Source organism: Schistocerca cancellata, chromosome 2 (genome assembly GCF_023864275.1).
Source record: "Schistocerca cancellata isolate TAMUIC-IGC-003103 chromosome 2, iqSchCanc2.1, whole genome shotgun sequence".
Classification (NCBI taxonomy): Eukaryota; Metazoa; Arthropoda; class Insecta; order Orthoptera; family Acrididae; genus Schistocerca; species Schistocerca cancellata.
The window spans coordinates 495831439-495854574 of record NC_064627.1 but is presented as its reverse complement, the minus strand read 5'-3'; the positions used below and the strand labels follow the sequence as shown (position 1 = coordinate 495854574).

At 38.9% G+C, this 23136-nt stretch overlaps 1 protein-coding gene across 1 annotated transcript in view; it reads left to right on the top strand.

Moving 5' to 3' along the window:
- The first annotated feature begins 10004 nt into the window (after positions 1–10004).
- The window catches only part of LOC126162031 (chromatin assembly factor 1 p55 subunit), a 35168-nt gene continuing 22036 nt past the window's right edge, over positions 10005–23136 (top strand). The window contains exons 1-2 of the mRNA XM_049918254.1: positions 10005–10128; positions 17261–17408. Coding sequence (XP_049774211.1) covers positions 10110–10128; positions 17261–17408 — 167 coding nt within the window. The 5' untranslated portion in view covers positions 10005–10109. The remainder of the gene's footprint in view (positions 10129–17260; positions 17409–23136) is intronic.

The window sequence follows — 23136 nt, the reverse complement described above, 5'->3', positions numbered from 1 at the left end:
TTGCTAGAGTTTCGAAAATTTAAGGTTAGTCTGATGCACCTACAGACCAACGATATAACAGAGTAGGTGCACCGTTCTATGCGTAGAGTGATGAGTTGCTATGTGAACTCTCACCATAATGACTAGGATATGCACCTGTCATTTGTTGTGGCAGCTTACAACTCGAAGGTTCGCACTAGTACTGGGCTATCCCTGTACGAGTTGGTTAACAGAAAGAAGATACCATCACCATTTGATGTGACTGGATCAAAAATTGGCACAGATAAAGAGCCAGTTTGTAATATCGTGAAAACATTACATGGGGTAGGGAGGCATGTGCAGAAAACAAATTAGAAGGCCCTGGAACGGCAACAATAAAATGCATGAGGAAATTACCACATTATAAGGGACGGCAGTGTGTAATGTTGTCAAGCCCATATACCCCAAAGCGTAAGATAAAACAGTCTGTTAGAAGATACCAGCGATTGTACCAAGTGATAGGGGATTACATCACCACTCAACCTCAAGCTCCAGTTGCCAACAAAACCAATAATTCTGGACGTCAACATCCATTTCAAGAGTCTCCAGTTCATTTCCAAGGGTATCAGAATCCAACCCTGAGAAATAGGCAAGAAGAAGTAATTGGAAGAGCGATCATGAGGATGTAGCATGACCCCTACAAGAGGTACAGTATGGACTGACGTCAGGGGGTAAGTGTACCTCTTTAGATGTGGTAGTGTAGCCACAGTGTTCGGAGACTTAGGGCTACTATATGTAGTTCTTGGAAGGTAATATTTTGTTATGAGATGGTGTAGCAAATAAGTTTTGTATGCTGCAGTAGTGTAATATTTGCGTTAGGGTTTTACTATCAATGCTTGTGTGAGAGAGATAACTGGTGACAACAGACTTTTCTGAAGAAGAGGGAGGGGAGGGAAAGTGTTCTCAGTTTGCTGTATATTAGGATGAGGATGAAGTGGATTCTAGTTGCGGCAGTGCTTCACCTCCTCACTGAGGGCGGAGTGGGGTGGGGGAGGGGTGCTGCTGGATCAGCACTTGAAGAGTGCAGGAGTAGGGTGCTTTTTACCAGACAAGGAGATGTGATCACAGCCGTCAATAGATGCTCAGACCAGTTTTTAACTCATGGGGGATGAAGAATGAAGTGAGAATATTGGAGGAAGTATTTTCTGGACGACAATGAGAAGCAAAGAGCAAAGGTATACGCAGAGAAGAGTTAGTGGAGTATGGCAAATTGCATAAGTCATACGAAATTTATGGGAGCAAATTCTGCAGGCCATTTGTACACTAAAGCACCACAGAAACTGGTATAGGCATGTATATTCAAATAAAGAGATATGTAAACAGGCATAATATGGTGCTGCGGTCGGCAACGCCGATGTAAGGCAGCTGTCTGGCGCAGTTGTCAGATCGGTTACTGCTTCTCCAATGGCCAGTTATCAAGATTTAAGTGACTCTGAACGTTGTGTAATACTTGGCACACGGGCGATGGGACACAGCATCTTTGAGGTAGCAATGAAGTGAGGATTTTCCTGCACGACCATGTCATGAGTGTGCCATAAATATGAGGAATCCGGTAAAATATAAAATCTGTGATATCGCTGCGGCCAGGAAAAGATCCTGCAAGAACGGGACTAATGACGACTGAAGAGAATCGTTCATCGTGACAGAAGTGCAACCTTTCCTCAAACTGCTGTAAATTTCAGTGCTGGGCCATCAACCAGTGTCAGCATCCGAACCGTTCAACGAAATAACATCGATATGGGCTTTCAGAGTCGAAGGCCCACTCGTGTACCCTTGATGACTGCATGTCACAAAGCTTTACGCCTCGCCTGGACCCATCGACACCGACATTGGACTGCTGATGACTGGAAACATGTTACCTGGTCGGACGGGTCTCGTTTAAAATTGTATCGAGCAGATGGTCGTGTACGACGGGTATGGAGACAACCTTATGAATCCATGCACCCTGCATGTGAGCAGGGGGGTGTTCAAGATGGTGGAGGCTCTGTTATGTTGTAGGACATGTGCAGCTGGAGTGATATGGGGCCACTGATACATCTAGAGACGACTCTGACAGGTGGCACGTACGTAAGCATCCTGTCTGATCACTCGCATCGATTCATGTCCATTGTGCATTGCGACGGACTTGGGCAATTCCAGTAGGATAGTGCAACATGCCACACGGCCAGAACTGTTGCAGAGTGGCTCCAGGAACACTCTTCCGATTTTAAATTCTTCCGCTGGCCACCAGACATTCCACACATGAACATAATTGAGAATATCTGGGATGCCTTGCAACGTGCTGTTCAGAACAGATCTCCTCGCCATTGCACTCTTGCGGATTTATAAACAGTCCTGCAGGAGACATGTTGTCAGTTCCCTCCAGCAGTACTTCAGACGTTGGTCGAGTCCGTGCCACATCGAACTCCAGCACTTCTGCATGCTCGTGGGGTCCCTTCACGATATTAGGCAGGTGTACGAGTTTCTCTGGCTCTTCAGTGTATGTGGTGCTCAATGCTTTGCGACAGGGCAAAAGTGGGAGAGAATCTTGACTGCAGACGACAGTGACGTCAGGGAGCTAAACAGGACCAAAGAAAGGGTCAAGGCAATACTTATTATTATTGTTATTATTCTCATGTCAGAAACATACATACAACACAGTTTACACAATTACTGACAGATCAAACCAGTTTATATAATCTATGATCAAAATTTGGCCACTTCCAGTGCATTTTCCACTGCCTAGTGAAGGTCGTCTTTTATTCAGGTGGCTGGACGCAGTCGACACTGAAGCATGTGTTGAACAGTCTGTTCTTCCCCACTGTCACATTGGGTTTTGTTTTCTTCAATGTATTCCCATTTCGCCAGGTTAGCCCTTGGTCTGGCTACTCCTGACTTCAGCCTATTAAAGGACTTCCAGATTGGCCAATTCTTATCATGACCATGGGGTACAGATTCTGAGAATCTGTTCTCACCAGGAGGGTGAGATGAATCAGCCCTCCATAGGTGCAGCCTGGCTTCTTCATCAGTGGTTGTTAGGTTATCTGATGTTCTGAGTAAACTTTCCCTCGACCTTTGTCGTTGTCAGTAGGGTTGTGCCCATGCATGGGTCGTGTGTTTTCCTGCTCCAGTTTCGTTCTTTCTCTGTTTGGTGCTATTTCTCTTAGACCAGGAGGTGGTGCAATTCCTGCTAGTTCTTTCCCTGTTTGCTGCTACTTCTCTGAGAGCTGGAAATGGTGCAATTCCTGCAAGGTGCTAGAGATATTCTACTGGAGTCGACTTCAAGCAGCCTGTTATAATTCTGCATGTGCCATTTAGGGCGATATCCACCTGTTTAGCATGTTTTTACTTATAACGAACTGGACATGCATACTCTGCAGCAGAGTGGCATAGTGCCATTGCAGAAGTTCAGATGGTTTCAGCTTGGCTGTCCCACTGTGATCCGACCAGCTTTCTCAGTAGGTTGTTCCTGGTGGAGACTTTTGATCTGGAATTCATCTAGTGTTTTTTAAACGTCAGACATCTGTCAAGTGTTATTTCTAGATATTTTGGAGTGTCACAGTCCCTAACCATTCTATCTTTAAATTGCAAGTGATTTCCCAATTTCTCAGAAGGAAAACACATATTTATGTCATTGAGGGGTTTAGTTTAAGCTGGTTTGCTCTGTTGTGTTTTCACGTTTAGTTTAAGCTGGTTTGCTCTGTTGTGTTTTCACACATCTTCTAGAGTACTCTTTAGGGCGATTTCTATTGAATCGAAGGCAATGGTGAAAGACAGTAAGGCAGTGGTATAATGGCATACCACATAACTGATGAGCTTGGAACAGGTACTATTGATTAATACATGCCTGTCATGGAAACTGACAAATGAGATAATGGAGTATGAAAAGGCATTAGTTGGCACTATGAATCAGGGTCTCTGATTTATGCAGATCTGAGTGGGTGTGTAGGATGCATGAGTTAACAGCTGTGACGCTGCTGCAGTTACTAGTGGACAGCATTTGGGATGTTTTATTAGTTAATATAGTTTTAAAAACAGATTAAAGCTAATTTGCCTTGAGAATACTTTTTGTGCTTGCAAAAATCTCTTAACAAATAGTGCTAATATTGTTACATTTCTTCTTTAGTAGTGTTAAACACATATATATGACAGTTTTTATCACAGTCAATGAATAAAGAGGCTGATATGGAACTGTATTAATGACCAACATGTTACCATAGAGGCCATGAAACCTATGTTACTTGGCTTGACTTCACAATATAACACATTAGTTTCCACTCAATAATCAAATTAATTGCATATGATCTATGGTACAATTTCCACGCTAAGCTTATCTTCAAAAATTTCAGAATTACTTTCTTCCTCATTTAAATTTCACGACATCTATTGAAAGGAACTAGAATCACTGAGTTTGTATTTGTTTATTTCAGTACATGCAGATTTTTAATAATTATTAAATGTAACGTATAAGCCCCTAAATTCAATAAATTATTAGAAGCAGGGCTGTGCCTGAATATTAATTTACAGGTAGATGTTGCCCGTATCACTGAGCACTAGTTAACAAAAGGGAAACATGAAAAAACACCAGTTGGAGAATATAATATACCTAGTTGTTCTTGTCAAAGTGAAAATAGGGAGGAGGTACAGCGATCTACAATAAAAAAGAGTGAACTAAAAATGCCTCACAAACCATAATTATGTGCTAATAGAAAAAGACAGACATACAGACATACTGATACTGAACATGTATAGAAGATCTTCCTGTGGAAATCTCCGGACTTTGAGTCACTTCCCAGAAACACTACTACCTGAACTCTGTGTACTCAATAAAATTTTGCTAATATATGGAGATTTTAATATTGACTTCCTTAAACCTGGAGAAAAAATAAGATCAGTTGCTAAATCAGCTCTTGATCAGGTTGTCATAAATGCAGATATACAATACTACTCAACTGAAATCTTTAATATGGTTTACAGTGACCATGAGGACCAGGTGCTAACAGTGAATTTAACTGTCCTATATAAAACAATGTCCTATAAGCACTGCAATGCAAAGGCTGTTTAATGATGAACGTATAAGACTTTTTAATTATCTTTTAATGACTGGACAAAAGTATATGAAGAAAATGACATTAACAGTATGTTTAATTAGTTCCATGAAAAATTTCTTCACTATTTAAATAGTGCAATCCATTGAAGTCGAAGAGAATTGAAAGAAATGCAAATTCATAGGTGACAAAATGGATAAACATTTGTAGCCAAATCAAGCTCTATGTGAAGAGCTACAAGAAAGAACATGAAGCTGATGATTAGTTTAGAACATACTGTTAAGTCTTACTGTGCTGTCTACAAGGCAGGCAGACAACAAGCAAAAAATCTACTGAGACTGAAGAGAGCCTATCAGAACCACAGAAAAACTGAAAACAATCAGCAAACAGATTCTTGTGTTTGTGGTTAGACACTACAAAGATAAATATTACCCTGGTGTTATTGAAAGTCTTATCAATGGTGGCACAGCTGTAAATATCTTGACACCCTCTCTTCACAATTGGAAATGACCTGTAAAATGGGATGATATAACTGAATGTATAAACTCCTCAAACTAGTGACGGGAAAGAGGCATTGTTTTCAGTGCCAGAGTTGATCGAAGGTGATGAGTTTGTAACAAATGTTTCCTACTATAGTCACTGATATTTTGACACACCAGTATATCTAATGAAACATTGGCCATTTCTTTGATAACAAAACAAAGCTAAATTTTATTCTTGCTTTTTACTTTTTTACATCTCAAGTTAAAAAAATAGTTGTGCTACCCAGAATTTTTATTATTTTTGTCCTTTTAATAGTGAAAAAATGCATAAATGTTGGTTCATAGTGGTTCTATAAGATTATAAAATAAATTTTAAAGAGAATAGCATTGCCCCAGGCTGTTGTCCTGTCTTAAAATAATGTTTATATTATGTAAGCCACTCTGTGGGCTACTATGCTCCAATTTTTAAAACATTATAACATGTCGTTGTATGTTAATGGATGGTTTTAAAATATTTTACAACAGACTAACATCATAAGTTATTTTGCAAAACTACTATGCACTACGCGATTTTGTTTCAAAAACTATCCAGAATTGGAGCAAAGTAGCCCACAGTAATTACAAAAAATACAAATACATAGCTCCCTTGGCGACAGAAACATAGTCCTGCAAGTATCTGACAGCGAAATTTTTATTTTAACTACAGAACTAATCGAGATTTCAAAAAGGCAAATGATGAAACATCACATCAGAAGATGTTAATATTAATTGTGTTAAAAGATTTTCATGCATAATTTAATTAAATATAAAAACTGCCGAATACACAGATAAAAACTGAAATTCAATAAGAATTGTAATGAAGATGCAGAATTCTTAAATTTGTATAAAGAAGAAACATAAAGCCTTAATAATGTATTGTGGAGTTGTAAGGGCTTGATACAAGTAAGTAACTGCATTAATCTCAGATATGGTATTTATGATATTCCAAACAGTGCCAAAACATCTGCTTTGCGTTTTACATGTATTATTCAGGAACTGTCAGTGTTTTTCAAGAATTAATTGCTTTTACTTCGATATATATAAATGTATTACTTTCATATGGTTGTCACTGAGTGATCTACACACTCTGCAGCTAGAATCTGAAAAGGGTAGTTATGTACACAGCTACAACATTAAAAGGAAGAATGACCACCACTACTGCTGGTGACTCAGAATAGTGTTCAGCTTCCAGACATAAATACCTCTCCTCATTCCTCCAGTAACATACAGCGTTCACAGCTAGTACAGTAGAGTGTAAACATATAAACTTCTTCTTTTACATGGATAGCTTTCAATTAAAAACAAATAGCATGTGTAATACAGAGCAGAAACAAATTTGGTTTCCTTTTTTAACTGCAATTATGTGGTACTGTCAAAGGCTAAAACATTAATTTGTATTGTATTGTATTTTATTGACCTTGGGGATGTCAAGTATTCATTATTGCAAATAATTTTTACATTTTATTTGTTACAGTTTGAATTTGTTAATGAAAGCCTGTGCAATATCACAAGATGGTAACAGAAAATCATGTTGTGCTTTTACTTATTAAGTAGATTGTAACTTATTTTTACAGTTTGATGTAACACAATGGACCATGGTGGGAGCTAAAGGGAATAAATAGAGACCAGTAAATTATATACTATAAGGAAACGTAATTGTCAGACATAAGTGAACTTTTACTAAGAAATTAGTTTACATTCACAACATTTTGGAAAAAAAATAATTTGCTATGTAAAATTTTTGCTCCAAAAGACTTTTTTAAAAATTATATATGAAAGCTCTTGGCATTTCTGTTCCATTAATTTTATTTGTTATATTATTAGACCTCCATATCCCAACATGTAGAACACTTTTCTGGTAACCAGACATTTCAGACTGCATGGTATGCAGATCACACTGCTGTCTTGTTTCATAGCAATGATTGTTTCCATTTAATATTAATGAACTGTCTTTGTTTACATACATCTTAACGAATGGTATAAAACTGTAAATGGAAACGGGTGGAGGTGTAATAATCACAAATCTCTCAAAATGTTGCCTACAATATTCATTATACCTCAGATTGCATACTATATATATTGCCGTTTTTTTTTTTTGCATTTTGAAGATATCTATGCTGCAGAGCAAATTCTCCCAATATAAGATCCCATATTGTAGTATGGAGTGAAAGTAAGACTAGTATACTTATATAATAACTAACTTGGCGTCTGGTTTGCTGAGTCCCCTTAGAATATAACACACAGCTCACAGCTTATTTGAGATATAATTCACATGAGTGTTCCATTTAAGATTTTCTTCAAGACATATACCAAAACACTTTACTGACCTCACATTGTATAGTACTTGGTTGTTTAGGAGCATGTAAGTTATTTCTCGTTTTTGGATGAGAGGCTGAAACTACTGTGAGTTGTCTTTTATATCTTTGTAATCAGATGGTTCTCACTGAACCATTCACTCAGTGATGAGATATGTGGCTTAATTTTTCGGTCATGGAAAACTTTGTCTGTATCTGTTACGAGAATCTTTGTGTTATCAGTAATTAGTGTAATATGCCCTGAAGTAAGCTTTGCATATATGTCATCAGTATATAGCAGAAAGAGTATGGGCCCCAGAATTGAGCTTTGTGGGACACCATATCAACACGCATTATCTCAGTGGAGTGCACAGTACACTGATCAACATTAGCACTCTTCATAGTGCATTTCAGCTTTTTGTACTCTGTTTCACAGATATGTTTCTAACTATTCGTTTGGAGTTCCTGTTTATTAACTACCTGTCTAAGAAGTGTGGTGCGGTCAAGAACATCAAAAGCTGTAGACAGGTATAAAACAATACCAGCAGTAATTTCTTTATTATCTAATGATTTTAAGGTAGTGTTGTGATAGTCATACGCTACTGTGATTATTGTTTTTGCATTTTAAATCCCTAGTGATGTTCCTGTACTAAAGACATTTTGTTAATAGAACATTCCAATCCAGTTTAAAACAATTTCTGAGATATTTTTGAAAGTGTGCTGAGTTGTGCAATTGGCTTGTAATCAGCTACATCATTTTCAGGTCCCTTTTATGGAGTGGGGTAACTTCAGCAACTTTCTGGAGGTCATGGAAAACTCCATTACTAAAAGATGCATTAATTATATGACTTAGTGGTTCAAAAATATATTACCAACTTTTATTTTCATTTATATCTGGTATGTTGTCACTGCCACTGGAGTATTTATTTTTTTAGTCTTTATTTCACCGTGAGCACTTCAGTCTTCTAGTCATTGTGGAGGAACATACATGCTTTCATGGCTGTCACGTGTGTTGTGTGTTGAGGACTGACTCTATGGCAGTTCTTCTTTATCAGGTTTCCAGCTATATTACAGAGATAGTAATTAAAAGCAGTTACTATCTGTTTTAGTTCTGATGTGAACTCATCATTTAGATTTAGTTTTAAAGTTTTGTTTTTAGTGTGTTGCTTGTTGTTAGTTTCATTTTTTACAACTTTCCAAATGCCTTTCATTTTAGTATTAGATTCTATTTTTAAAGTTACTATTATATAATTTTTTCGTGTTTTGATTCCTTCTGTTCGATTCCCAGTCTTTGTCTGAAATTTCGTCAAGAATTTGTTTTTCTAATAGGTCTTTATCACTAGAATAATCAAGCATTGTATGGATTTTTCCTTTAAAAAGTTATTTACTAGTTCTTGACATTAGTTTATAAACATGTTGTAACATTTCAAGCAAGTGTTCCATTTCTTATGAATCACACGTATTCTTTCAGATTTTCATTGCTGAAAACTGTATATTGCAAGGACCTAGCTCTCATTTGCATTCGTACCATACTATAATAATGTTAATATCTTAACAGTATTCATTTTCAAATAATAAGATTCATTCCAAGTTGTATCAAGCCTAAAACGAAGCAATGAAACTACTGTGAAGCTGCTTTGAGCCGCTTTATTCATGGTACAAAGTTCTCCATTTCCCCATAAAATAACCTCCAAGGCTGTTTTCGATCATATATTGATAAATAGCGTGTTGGTTACAAATTTGTGGCTGTGATTTAGACAATGACTACTTTCTATAAAGAAATGAAGGTCATTTGCCTTCTGTTTACCTATTTTTCTGGTAACAAAATACCACTTTTTCTCTGACAAAAATTGCCTCAAAATTCAGTAGCACAAATGTGGTTGGCAGAAAATATCCAAGATAGCGAGTGGCAGAATAACTCAAACATATGAGCTAGTAGACCATTAACTACTGGGCAGAATCAAAACTGTTCCGAAATTTTTATTGCAGTAGGTACTATGCAGAATTGAATCTTTTTTCAGAGTAGGAGCAAAATTACCTCCCTAGGACACAGTAGTCTCTCTGTACGGTATGATTTTATCGTGTCATCTACTGCTAGGGGAAGACAGCTTTAGCTTTGTGTACTAAACGTTGGTAAAATGAAACACGCCCGCAAAGATAATAGTGCAGCTTGATTGTGAACGCGCCCTACGTACATTTGGCGCGGTACGGAGAACAGTTTGTTGTTTGGTTTGGAAAATATAGCGGCAATGGGTGATAAGGATGGAGGTGATGAAAAGTGCTTTCAAATATGTGTGCTAGTTTTTGTTTCTGTAGCTAGACCGTTGATAAGCTTGTTTTTGCTTTTGATTATAATTTAAGTTAGCGTATCAACCGGCATTCACATTGCTGTTTACTGGCGTTATGTGGAGAGCAATCATTGCTTCATTATTTCCTTGTAACCTTATTAATCCAGCGCAGCTAATATGACTGTCTGGTATCATGATATTTTTTATATGTTTTTTGTCTGACTTCTCTTGTGCATACAATATACAAGTTTGAAGCTAGCAAAAACTAGTACTTGTTACTCATGACTCGTATGGTTGAGTGACAGAAGAACACTCTTTTGGAAGTTCTTCGATATATTTAATCATTTGAGGAAGCCTAATTTGTCACTGTGAGGTCATGCGGCATCCATAACTAGACATTTATTTTTTTCTAGTAAAAAGCTGTGTAGGTCCTATTAGTTTCTTTGGATTTGATTCGTTTGTCACTTTTGTGGTCTTCATTACAAAAGTTCTTTTTATCTATTAGTACTGGTTTTGGTTTTCTTCAAATTTGCCATGATTTAAAAAAACTGAAAATTAATAATGACATCTTTTTCTGTGGTGATGTCTAGTTAAGGGATACTTTGTCCACAATGCTTTTCAATTCGACTTTAGATGAAGCCAACCATAAGCGTCATATATCTGGAGAGTGAATGGGAAGTTCTAGCGCAATTGACAGTTTGAGATTAACAAATCGAGAATTGAATATGCCCACTTCACAAGGAGGGCAAGTAACCTTGATAATATTAGGTTTTGGCTTGTAATAAGTATGTAGGCGCCTAGTTAAAAATATTTAAGCCCACACTTCAACAAAAGAAAGTCTCCAGTGAAGTAAAGGTCGCTACATCTAATACCAGCTGATACTACGAAGCAGGTGGTGGGGGGGTGGGGTGGGAGGAGGAATCCTTCCTAGCTATTAAACCAGCATCTATAAATGAACATATTGAAAATTCTTGCCAGGGCTGTGACCACATGTGCATGTGAACCATGTGGCAGTAACCAGTGTTGATTAAAAACAGCTATAAATATTTTACATGAATCTTGCAAAAACATGTTCAGAGTGACAGCATATGGAGAATATGATTTAGCACAGCTGACATGAGCATAATGAATAGTAGAAGAATAACATGCTGGGACATTTCAAACAATGACTGATTGGACAATGAAAAGGGTTCTGTACTGTTGGCCAATTTGTAGAAGACATTGAAAGTGCTGGATAGCTAATGTGGTGGAGTACTAAAATTGTGTAAGTTTCAGTGGATGAGGATTGTAGGGCAGGTCAGGATGGAGACATGTTATTGAAAAATTTAACCCTTTAACACCCATGCAAGGTACAAATGCTGTAATAACAACCTGAAGTCTCCAAATTTAAGATGATTGCATTTATAATGGTTACTGGTAATGGCAGATATCTGGCAGCTGTAAATATAATGCATGTGACACACAGCATTGTAGGGGGTGTTTGGAATAATTTGGGCATAAGGAAACAGAACTCTTTGAGTGTAATGGCTTGTAACTTACTCCCGAGACACAATTTTGCTTTCAGTTCTTTGTATGTTAGCCGTGTGACTTTCTTGAATGATTCTGTTGCATTTTCAAGCATGGTGATCCTTTCCATTAATAACAACACATGGATGGGAGAAATTGTGGTATGTGTATTCAAGTAAATATACTTCATTGTCCCGTTATGCCACAGTTACCCCAGACATAAGTAAGAATAGGACCATGAACCCACGACGTAGTACAAATAATTTTCCAAAAAGTTTGAAGAATCAGCAGTGAGTCAAAAGACAAACGGATAATTCTACTTCATATTGTTAAAGTGAATTTGAAATATCTCCATTACAATTGGGTTCACTCAATGCTTCAAACATTTTTTGTAAATCAGTCAATCTCTTCAGGAAAATGGAATGATAACCATCCCTCTTGCACCTGGATAAGAACTTCCTGGAAGATTAGTTATTAGGTTAGCTTGTGTGGATCTTGTGCTGTTACCTGTTGTGCTGTTACCTGTAATCCTTTAGTCAGTCACCAAACATGTTTTGGTAATGCAGTGCAACCCATGATCCTCTTATTTCTGAATTTGAGTTAATTCTTGTATGATAACCAGAGATTTCTTATTCGTCTTCAGTTCCATCATTTCCGTCACTAAGTCCAGGAAAGACTGCCTTGGTATTTTGTATGTAATATTGAACATTTTAGCAGCAGGCTACTTCAACTTTATTTTTTTTACTACTTCTCTGGCCTTTTCAAGATGATTTGAATCTTATGTGGATGTCCATACCATAATATATGCTCATGGCATGATCTAGAAACGAAAACTGAGACCATTGTTCACCGTGCACTACAATTATACCCAGATTACCTCATATTAATTGTAATTTACTACCATATTATTAGTGATATATTACAGATGTTATTAAAATTATGTTGAAAACGTGTGTAAAGTGTGCACATTTGAATTTGGTTACTATATCACAGCTGTTTTCTCAACAGCACCTCTTCAACTACAGTTGTATGTCTTCATTGCATTGGGAAATACGGAAGCGTCCGATCCCACCCGTCTGCTTTGACCCATGACGTCACAAATGTGGCGGAAACAAAAACACACACACACTTTCTACAAGAAGCCTAATGACACTAACGGGACAAGCACGGGAAATGGGCTGTTTTGGGTGGGGGGCAAACTAAATATAAACAAATTTAGACACTTTGCGTAGCTACAACGTGTAAGTGAAGACAGCCATGCATGAATACCCACCTACCTCCCCAGGGGTCGTAACCCCTGCAACCCATAAAAGATAAAGATGCTTCAGTAGCTGATTAGTGTTTTTTGTCTTTTTAAAAAATCAAATCTCACGGGATAGAACGAACAGATCAGAAAGATAAATATACTAAACTAAAACAGAAATTCGAGGAAACAGATAATTAAAATAAGTAATAAGTGTTTTTAAATTTTAAAAAAATCTCACGAGATAGAACGAACAGATCAGAAAAGTAAATAAAATAAGATAAAACAGAACTGGAGACAGCAACACTCAAACCAAACTTCGCGCCGTCATGACGTCACACACGACAACACCCTTACGTCACGGGTCAAAGCAGACGCATGGGATCGGACGCTTCTGTCGACCCTTGCATTGTTATGAAAAACAAACACGTATTTAAAAATGGCATTATTACTGTGCCCAACACATTATTAACACCATATTGTAGCTAACAGGAAAAGCAGAATAAATATTAAATTTGAGTATGTGGGAAGGTTATATTAGGTATTAGGAAAAAATTGTCATTTACTCTCAGATTACCTCACAATACTCAAATTATCCCAGCTGACCCTATTTACTCAAATTGTTTTAGAAAGGTGTGGTTATATATGATTAAAAACAGATAATTATGTTGTAACAATAAGAATTTTACAGTTCTACAGTAACACTTACTGTTTGCTATAATCCAGTGTTGCACGTGGAAGAATTCCGTCTTTTGTGTCCTTGATGAGCCCATATTGCAAACAGATTTTGGATGTAAATGAGGTAGACTATTCTTAGTTTAGAAACTATACTGTTGTTTCCTGTTCAGAAACTTCTTGCTATGTTGTAGCTAGACCAGTGATTTGAAATGCTGTATATCTCAAAAGTCCTCTTTTTTTAAAAACTTCTATCACTATGCTCTTACTAGGGCTACATCAATTTGTTTTGCACTGCATGTCAGTTATGTTCCTTTTAGCTGGCTCAATGAATGTTAGCTGCTCAAGGCCAAATAAATACAAGAATAAATAAATAATAGTGTAGGTCTTAGAGAGGCGTGCTAGATGTTCCGTGATTGCTGATAGACTATGGATGTAGAGTGTTACTCAAACTTCATACATGAGGTGATACAGACTACACAAACACCCAGTCAAGTATTTAATATTTACTGCAACAATCAGCAAAGCATTTAATTCATATTCTTAAATTTTTCATGAAAACGAGGGCCGTTTGGGATTTGTCAGGCAGGAAATGGAGCATTGTGTGTGAATCTTAATTTGTTTTTTTTTTTTTTGCCCAGAGGCAAAGACTAAATTTAGTTTATATGAATGACACACATCGCCATGAATTTTCTAACTTAGTTTTACCATTGAGCACAGCAGTTATTTCAGGATCTATTCTGATGAATGTGAGCATGGGGAAGTACAAAGTTGCTTAGTCATAAATTTTTGAATGTCCTGAAGATAATTTTCAGATGGTGAACCATATGCAGTCCTAACACTGTTGCAGGTGTTAAGATTGCATAATGAGATGCCTTCTACTCGGTTTCCCTACTTCTTGTTAAGCTTTACGACTTTGTTCCCAGCAGATAAAGGTCTGTATTGGAGGGAAACAATTTGCTGATTCCAGTTAGGTGTAAAATTTCATTGTAGTGATTTGCCATCCCCTTGCACTTTGTGAACAGGGTTTTGTGGCTGTTGTGGGGGTAGGTAAGTCTCTTGAATGCAGTAACTTTAACCAGACTTCGTGCAATGCGAAGAAATTTAGCTTGAGTTTCCCTTAGGCTAGAAGACGCTGCTGATATACAGAATTGTGACATACTAATTTCAGTATAACATTTTGTCAGTTATAGACTTTGACAAATTAACCATATAAACTGTTTTCACACACACACACACACACACAAAGAGAGAGAGAGAGAGAGAGAGAGAGAGAGAGAATCATATATTCAAAAGGAGAAATTGACTCAGATATATAGCTTTTGACGATATTGACTGGAATACTCTTTGAAATTCTGAAGGTAGGAGGGGTAAAATAGAGGGAGTGAAAGGCTATTTATAACTTGTACTAAAACCAGACAGCAGGTATGAGTCCAGAGGCATGAAAGGAAAGCAGTGGCTGAGAAGGGTGTGGGACAGGGTTCAAGCCTATCCCCAATGTTATTCAATCTGTACATTGAGCAAGCAGTAAAGAAAACCAAAGAAAAATTTGTAGCAGGACTTAGTTTGGAGAGTAGAGAAGAAAGTTTTGCCAGCAAAGGACTTGGAAGAGCAATTGAACAGAATACAGTGTCTTGAAAGGATGATATAATATTAACATAAAACAAAATTGAGACAAGGATAATGGAATGTAGTCTAATTAAATCAGGTGATGCCCAACGAATTAGATTAGGAAAAAGAGACAAATTAAAAGAAGAGTTTTGCTGTTTGAGTAGCAAAATAACTGATGGCCAAAGTAGAGAGGATATAAAATGTAGACTGGCAGTGGGAAAAAGTGTTGCTGAAGGAGAGAATTTTGTTTACATCGAATATGCATTTGTTATAGTGTCTGTTCTGAAGGTATTTGTCTGGAGTGTAGCCTTCTATGGAAGTGAAACATGGACAGTAAACAGTTTAGGCAAGAACAGAATAGAGGTTTTTGAAATGTGGAGCTACAGAAGAGTGCTCAAGATAAGATGGGTATGTCATGTAACTAGTAAGGAGGTATGGAAGAGAGTTGAGAGACAAGATATTTGAGGCACAATAGGGATTGGTTGATAGGACTCATTCTGAGGCATCAAGGGATCACTAACTTAGTATTGGAAGAAAAAATAGAGGGAGACCAAGAGATGAATACAGTAAGCAGGTTCAGAAGAATGTAGGTTGCACAGGATAAGAGTAGCATGGAATGCTGCATCAAACCAGTCTTTCGACTTAAGACAACAGCAACCACAACTTAAACCATTGGTAATGGGGAATGTGGAGGTTACATTAGTGTTATTGACCGAGAAAGCATATTTCAAAATTGAACCCCTGACTGTAAATTTGATGATCAAATACAAGGACTTGCAATGAATACAGTTAGTTTTTGAAAATATAATGCAGTTAAATTGATGAAAGAAACTACCTATTAAGTGGCAGCAGGAGAAGACACTTGTGAAAGTATTGAAATTAGCAAGTTTTCAGAGATACTGGTGCCTCTTTCTGCAGAAGGGTTGAGGGGAAAGGAAGAGGGAAACAATAGAGGGAGAAAATGATTGATGAGGTTTAGGAAATGGATTTTGGAAGAGTCACCCAGAACTTCAGGTTAGGGGCCTTACCACATGGTACAAGAAGGAAAGATCAGTCTTTCCATCTCACCCCCTCTGGCATTCCCTAAATCTCAACAGTCTTTTGCTTCCACCCCTCTTCCTTCCCCTTCAACCCTCTGTGCCAGGAGGAGCCATTAACTCCGAAAGCTTGCAAATTTCAACCTACACCTATTCTCCAGAATGAGAATTCTCACTCTGCAGTGGAGTGTGCGCTGATATGAAACTTCCTGGCAGATTAAAACTGTGTGCCGGACCGAGACTCGAACTCGGGACCTTTGCTTTCGCGGACAATTGCTCTACCAACTGAGCTACCCATGCACGACTCACAACCCGTCCTCACAGCTTCACTTCTGCCAGTACCTCATCTCCTACCTTTCAAACTTTACAGAAGTTCTCCTGAGAACCTTAAGCCCATTCAATTTGTTCATTGTTAATCTTCTGTTACTACTCCAGCAGCCAGCTTCTGCATCATAGTGATGATATGTGTGGGAATACAGCCAGTTTTATAGAAAAACTGTATCAATGAGCTTAGCCCGCCCCCCTTCTCTCTCTCTCTCTCTCTCTCTCTCTCTCTCTCTCTCTCTCTCTGTGTTTGTGTTTGTTTGTGTGTGTGTGTGTGTGTGTGTGTGTGTGTGTGTGTGTGTGTGTGTGTGTAAATTGTCAGTGAACTGAATTTTTTATGGCTGGCTTTTCATGCACAAAATGAAAACCTTTTTAGCCAAATTTATCCCTTTATTTTAATGAGAGCACTAGTGTTACTGTCAAGTGCACGTATCATAAATACCATAATTTTCTTGTAATTTTACAGAATAGACCTCTGTTTGCTAATTTACACTCAGTATTATTACTACAAATATCATGCATGGTGTTCTTCCTGTTGTGGAGGACGGGGGGACGACGACATGAAGATGAATTACAGGCAGTATTAGTTAATGTTGGTTTCTAAATTATTCCCTTTGTAAGATATTTCTTGTTATGTACTAGTTTTGCTGTACAGATAAATTGTTATTGTATGATGTTAAATTTTTATCTTATTGTGTGTTTTGCTTTGTTGACAGAAACCTTTGATGATGCTGTGGAGGAGAGAGTTATTAATGAGGAATATAAGATCTGGAAGAAAAATACACCTTTTTTATATGATCTTGTGATGACTCATGCTTTAGAATGGCCATCGCTGACTGCTCAATGGTTGCCAGATGTGACAAGGTAACTTCAAATGATAGTGTAAAGGTTCTTGGTTCTATCTGTTTTATGAACTGTTTTGTCTATCAAAAGGAAAGTTAATTGAGACATGATTTTTGGCTTTAACTTACTTTTAGAAGACAAAATGTTTATTAAAGCTGATGCCACACAAAAAATAGCCAATATATCCAAGCTGTAGGAACTATTTGTACATTCCTTGGGAAGTGAAAGGTATAGTTTGAGGGAGGTTAAAAAGGAAGTACATTTTACCTAGATCCCAATATTAGAGGGACCCACCTGTTGTGAGGATGAAGGGAAATGAAAGATCTTCTTGCATACCATCTGTAGTTAGAAACAGGGAGGGAGGAAAATGATATGGGTACACATAGTACAACCTCTGCCACACTCTGTATCTTAGCTTGCAGAGGACATACGTAAATATAGTGTCTCCTGTTTCACCTTTCTTCTATGACCTTACATCCCAAGTAGTAAATTTTCTTGTGACTTACTGATGCCATCACCTGTGATACTGCTTTGTTTATAACCATAATTGTAATCACACATCCATTGCCTTTAATAGCCTCCAGACTTGGCTTTACCAATAGTGCCCAATGCTTGTTAGCATTTTTATTACGTCAGGAAACGTTTATATGCTCCACAAAAAGGAACAATAGGATGTAGATTGGAAACCTTAAATTGCAGAATAAAAGCAGATAAACACCAGAAATACTTAGACTTGCACAATGGGAGTTGAAAAATTAGCACTCTGTTCATGATTCCAAGGTGGAACACGAGCTTGGACTGAGCAAGGACTGGATGTTGTTTCCCAAAGCAGTCATACCATTGTTCACTTCAAGCAAATTAAATAAAACAAATAAAGCTTAAATCTGGAAAATGTTAATGTATACACTGCCTGAAGAAGAAAAGGCGTCTAGAAGGCATTGTATGTCGGTGTAACTACACACAATTGACTGCTATGTAAATGATTAGAGTTGCAAGTCTGATGGTTGAACAACCACTAGGTTGCAGTTGTATTGTTAAAATTAAACGATCAGTGTGAAGCGGACAGATGTTGCGTAATTGTTCAGGTGTTACTGGCACATAGTAACCACTCCAACTCTGTGCATGCTAACCAAGGACAAGTAATGGGCTCCCTTCAGCATTGTCATCCTGCACCATTCTTAGACTGGTGGCAGCCAGACTAGGATAATTATCACCACATGTATAGGTTGCCATAACATAATACGAATGGATGAATTTGGAGTGGAACTGTGACCACGAAACATGGACTGCTAATGAATAGTGTTTGTTCAGCAGAATCATGGCTCTGCAGTACTTTGGATGACTGGTGGGGAGGTCCTATTCTTCGAATGTTTTGGAGAGGTGCATGTTATTCCTGGCATCAGGGTGTCGGGAGCCATTTTGTATGACCTCAGGTCATGGCTAAAAGTGAATGAGGGGAACTAACACCACAAAGGTACATCATGCCTCCTCATACTACTAAGAAAGGTGTTGTCTTCAGGGAAAACAACAAATCTTGGATTGTAAGACTCGGAGTGTGAAATGTTAGATTTTTCTTATCAGGTAGGTAGATAAGAGAATTCAATAAGAGAACTGGGTTGGCTGAAATTGTGTACGGGTTGGTGGTGGAGGGGGAGGGGTGGGGGAGAGGTTACTAATGCATGGTGGCAAGAACAACAGAATTTCTGGTCCAATGAGTGCAGGTTTATCAACAGAAAATCAGATACAGATAATGCAGTAGCAGCTTTCATAACAACACAGGAGAGCTGCTAGCAACAGTACAGTGAATGCAGTGGTGTAACAGACATAAATATGAAGTAAAACAACCACCTCAGCAGTACAGCAAAAAAGAAATATTGTTATAAATATTGAGAACTCAAGTGGCAAGCCAGTACTAAAAAAGGGGAAGCTGAAAGATTAGTAAAACATGTTGATCTGTGCAAGGGTAAAAGTATCAGAAAATAGTATGGAATGGGAAGAGTAATGAAGTGAAGATGGGGTGGGAAATAGGATACTCTGAGAATATTTTAATAGGACTTGGCAACCTAGTTCAAAATGAGGCTGCCGAGGTAGATGACATTTCCTCAGGGTAATTGAGATCCTTGGGTGAGCTAACTGTGGCAAAACTGTCCACGTGGTGTGCAAGATACATGATGCAGGAGAAGCACCTCCAGACTTCAGGAAGAATGTAATACAGTAATTCAGATTTCAAAGGAAGGAGGAGCTGACATGGATGACGGTTATGGAGTTTTGTAGTGTGTCATGGTATCAAAATAATGGCACGATTTACTTACAGAATAATGGAGAGACTAATCTTAATTCCCCCCAGCATCACCTGATTTAATTAGACCACATTTCATTATCCTTGTGTTTCTTTTGATGTCATCTTATATCCTTTCAAGACACTGTCCATTCCATTAAACTGCTCTTCCAGGTCCTTTGCTGTGTCTGACAGAATTACAATGTCATCGACGTTTATTTCTTCCCCCTGTATTTTAATTTCTGTTCCAAATTTCTTTCTTTTGTTTCATTTACTGCTTGCTCAATATACAGATTGAATATCAGGGATAGGCTAGAACCCTGTCTCAGTCCCTTCTCAACCACTGCTTCCCATTCATGCCCCTTGACTCTTCAAACTGACATCTGTTTCCTGTACAAATTGTATATAGCCTTTCACTCCCTGTAATTTACCTGTCACGTTAAGAATTTGAAAGAGATTATTCCAGTCAACATTGTCAAAAGGTTTTTCTAAGACTACAAATGCTATAAATGTAGGTTTGCCTTTCCTTATTCCATCTTCTAAGATAATTCATAGGGTCAGTATTGCCTCACATGTTCCTATATTTTTACGGAATCCAAATGTCCCTCCCTGAGGTCAGCTTCTATTAGTTTTCCATTCTTCTATATAGAATTCATGTTAAAAATTTGCAACCATAAATTGTGTAACTGGTAGTTGATAATACAGGGTGTATACGACCCGGGACAACCGGGAGATCGGGGAAAAACCCGGGAATTTTTTCATCCAGGAGAAAACGGGGGGAAAACCTGGGATATTTTTAGAATTCTGAGAAATTTTCATTGTTTTAGTTTTCAGTTAAATTTTTGTAATTTTGACTGGTAAGAACCGATACTCTAGCAAAGGATATTACCGTATGCCGCTACTCCAGAATAATACTTCAACAATAAAACATAAACGAGAGAAAAAAATGAAAATATATTGCTAAGGAAATGTGCCATATACAACAATGACACACAGTGCTCGTGCAAGAGTCTGCCAATTGAAAATATGTGGAAGGCTTTAGGAAGACTATGCAGTGCTTCATAACAAAAAACCTCCATTATTCTAAATTTTCCTGAAGAGCGAGCCAATTGAGGAAGTGCGCCTTACAGGGTTGATGACATGCAACAAAGCGTACTACTTTATCTCTTGCTGGTGACCCAACGCCAGCAGTCTCTAAGCGGTTGAGGTCCAACTACAATGCGAAGAAGTATAACCCCAAACTGTTCCCTTCCCTGGCCACACCATGAGAGGAACTCTAGGCTAAGGAAGGCAGCAAATCTTACTCCTCCCGGTACCTTGTATGTACGAGAGCTGATGGGGTGTCCTTCATGTCGACGAAGTCTCAATTTTTTGTGGAGCATTTAGAGGACAAGTTTGGGGAGATGGAGGGATTGTCCAAAATGCGTTCAGGGTCAGTCTTGATAAAATCATCATCCTCTGCCCAGTCACGGGCACTACTTGCCTGTGGCAAGCTGGGGATGTTTGTTTTTCCACCAAGCCCCATAAGACCGTAAATATGGTCCAGGGTATTATATTTCACACGGCTCTTGTTTTAAAGTCTGATGACGAGCTGCGTGCCAACGTAGAGCGACGAGTTCATTTCATCCGGCACGTGCATAGGGGTCCAAAGGATAATAAAGTAGCCACTGGTGCCTTCATCTTGACCTTCAAGGGTGACGCAGTACCTGAGAAGGTCAAGGTTATGGTATACTGGTGTGATATCAAGCCATATATTCCTCCCCAATACGGTGATTTAAATGCTGGAAGTTCCGGCATATGTCTTTCCGCTGTATTTCCAATGTTATATGTCGCAATTGTGGATGTGTATCACATTCCAATACTTAATGTGCTCTGTCTCCCATGTGTGTCAGTTGCGGAGAGCACCATTCCCCTTGCACATCAGACTGCAGGATTCTCCAGAAGGAATGGAAAATCGTGGAATAAAAGACCCTGGACAGACTGACCTACACTGAAGCTAAGAGCAAATTTGACTGCCTACATCCTGTACCTCTGACATCTTCCGTCGCCGCTATGAGAACAGTTCTAGCCCCATCCGTTGGCTCTGAGCCGTAAGACTACACCTGCTCCCTCGATGGTGGGGGGGGGGGGGGGCACTTCCCTCCCTGTTGCTCCTACACCACCCACCTAGGGAGCACTGTCTCCCCCCCCCCCCCCCCATCTGGGACATCAGTCCCCAGTTCTCAGCTGGAGAAGTGGAAGTCTTCTTTGGCTCCTCTCACTATGAAGGGGTCCCTTCCTTCCCAGGTTTCTACTAGTGGGAAAGATGACACCTGCCAGTGGCTGAAGTGCCCTAAAGCAGCTGGTCTCAGGGCTTCACGATCCTCCTCAGTCTTAAGACTGAATCAAAGAAGCCCTCTCACCCAGAGAAATCTAAGGAGCAGCAAGAGAAATTCAAAATGAAGACCCAGAAGAACAAGGAAATTGTGTTGGCACCCACACCACCGCTACCTACAAGCTTTGCATCTGAGGATGGGATGGAGATTCCGACGTCCACTGAGGACCTAGATCTTGCTGGACCCTCAGACGCAATGTATATAGACTCTCAGGAACTGTCAGTGGCAGACCCTCAGACACAATGTATATAGACTCTCAGGAACTAAGTCAGTGGCAGCAGGTGACCCTGATGTATAAACTGCCTCATTGAACGTTTCATGCCTTCTCTGCCTCACAATGTCATCCTCCAGTGGAATTGCTGTGGTTTTTCCACCATCTGTCTGAGATACGGCAACTGTGAAGCTTTACACTTACTTTCTACATTGCCTTCCAGGAAACCTGATTCCCGGCAATACGGACCCCTGCCCTCCACTGCTATAGGGGATATTACAAGAACCGTAACGAATATAGTAGTGTGTCAGGTGGAGTTTGCGTCTGTCCTGAACTCAGTCTGTAGTGAAACTATGCCCCTTCACATTCCTCTTGAAGCTGTGGCTGTCAGGATAAGGACTACGCAGGAAATAACTGTGTGCAACATGTATCTTACTCCAGATGGCGTGGTACCCCTGAATGTCGTGGCTGCACTGATTGATCAACTCCCTAAACCTTTCCTACTTTTGGGAGATTTTAATCCCCATAACCCCTTGTTGGTGGCAAGATTCTTTCTGGCTGAGGTACCGAGATCAATAATGTACTGTTTCAGCTCGATCTCTGCCTCCTAAATACTCGGGCTTCCACACATTTCAATGTGGCTCATGGCACTTATTTGGCCATTGATTCATCAGTTTGCAGCCCAGAACTTCTCCCATCTGCCCACTGGAGAGTCCAAGATGATTTGTGTGATAGTGACCTCTTCCCCATCTTCCTGTCACTCCCACGGCGTTATGCCGACAGATGCCTACACGTATAGGCTCTAAAGAAGGCAGACTGCGAAGCTTTCATATCTGCTGTCACCGTTGAATCTCCCCCAAGTGGTACCATTGGTGTGGTGGTTGA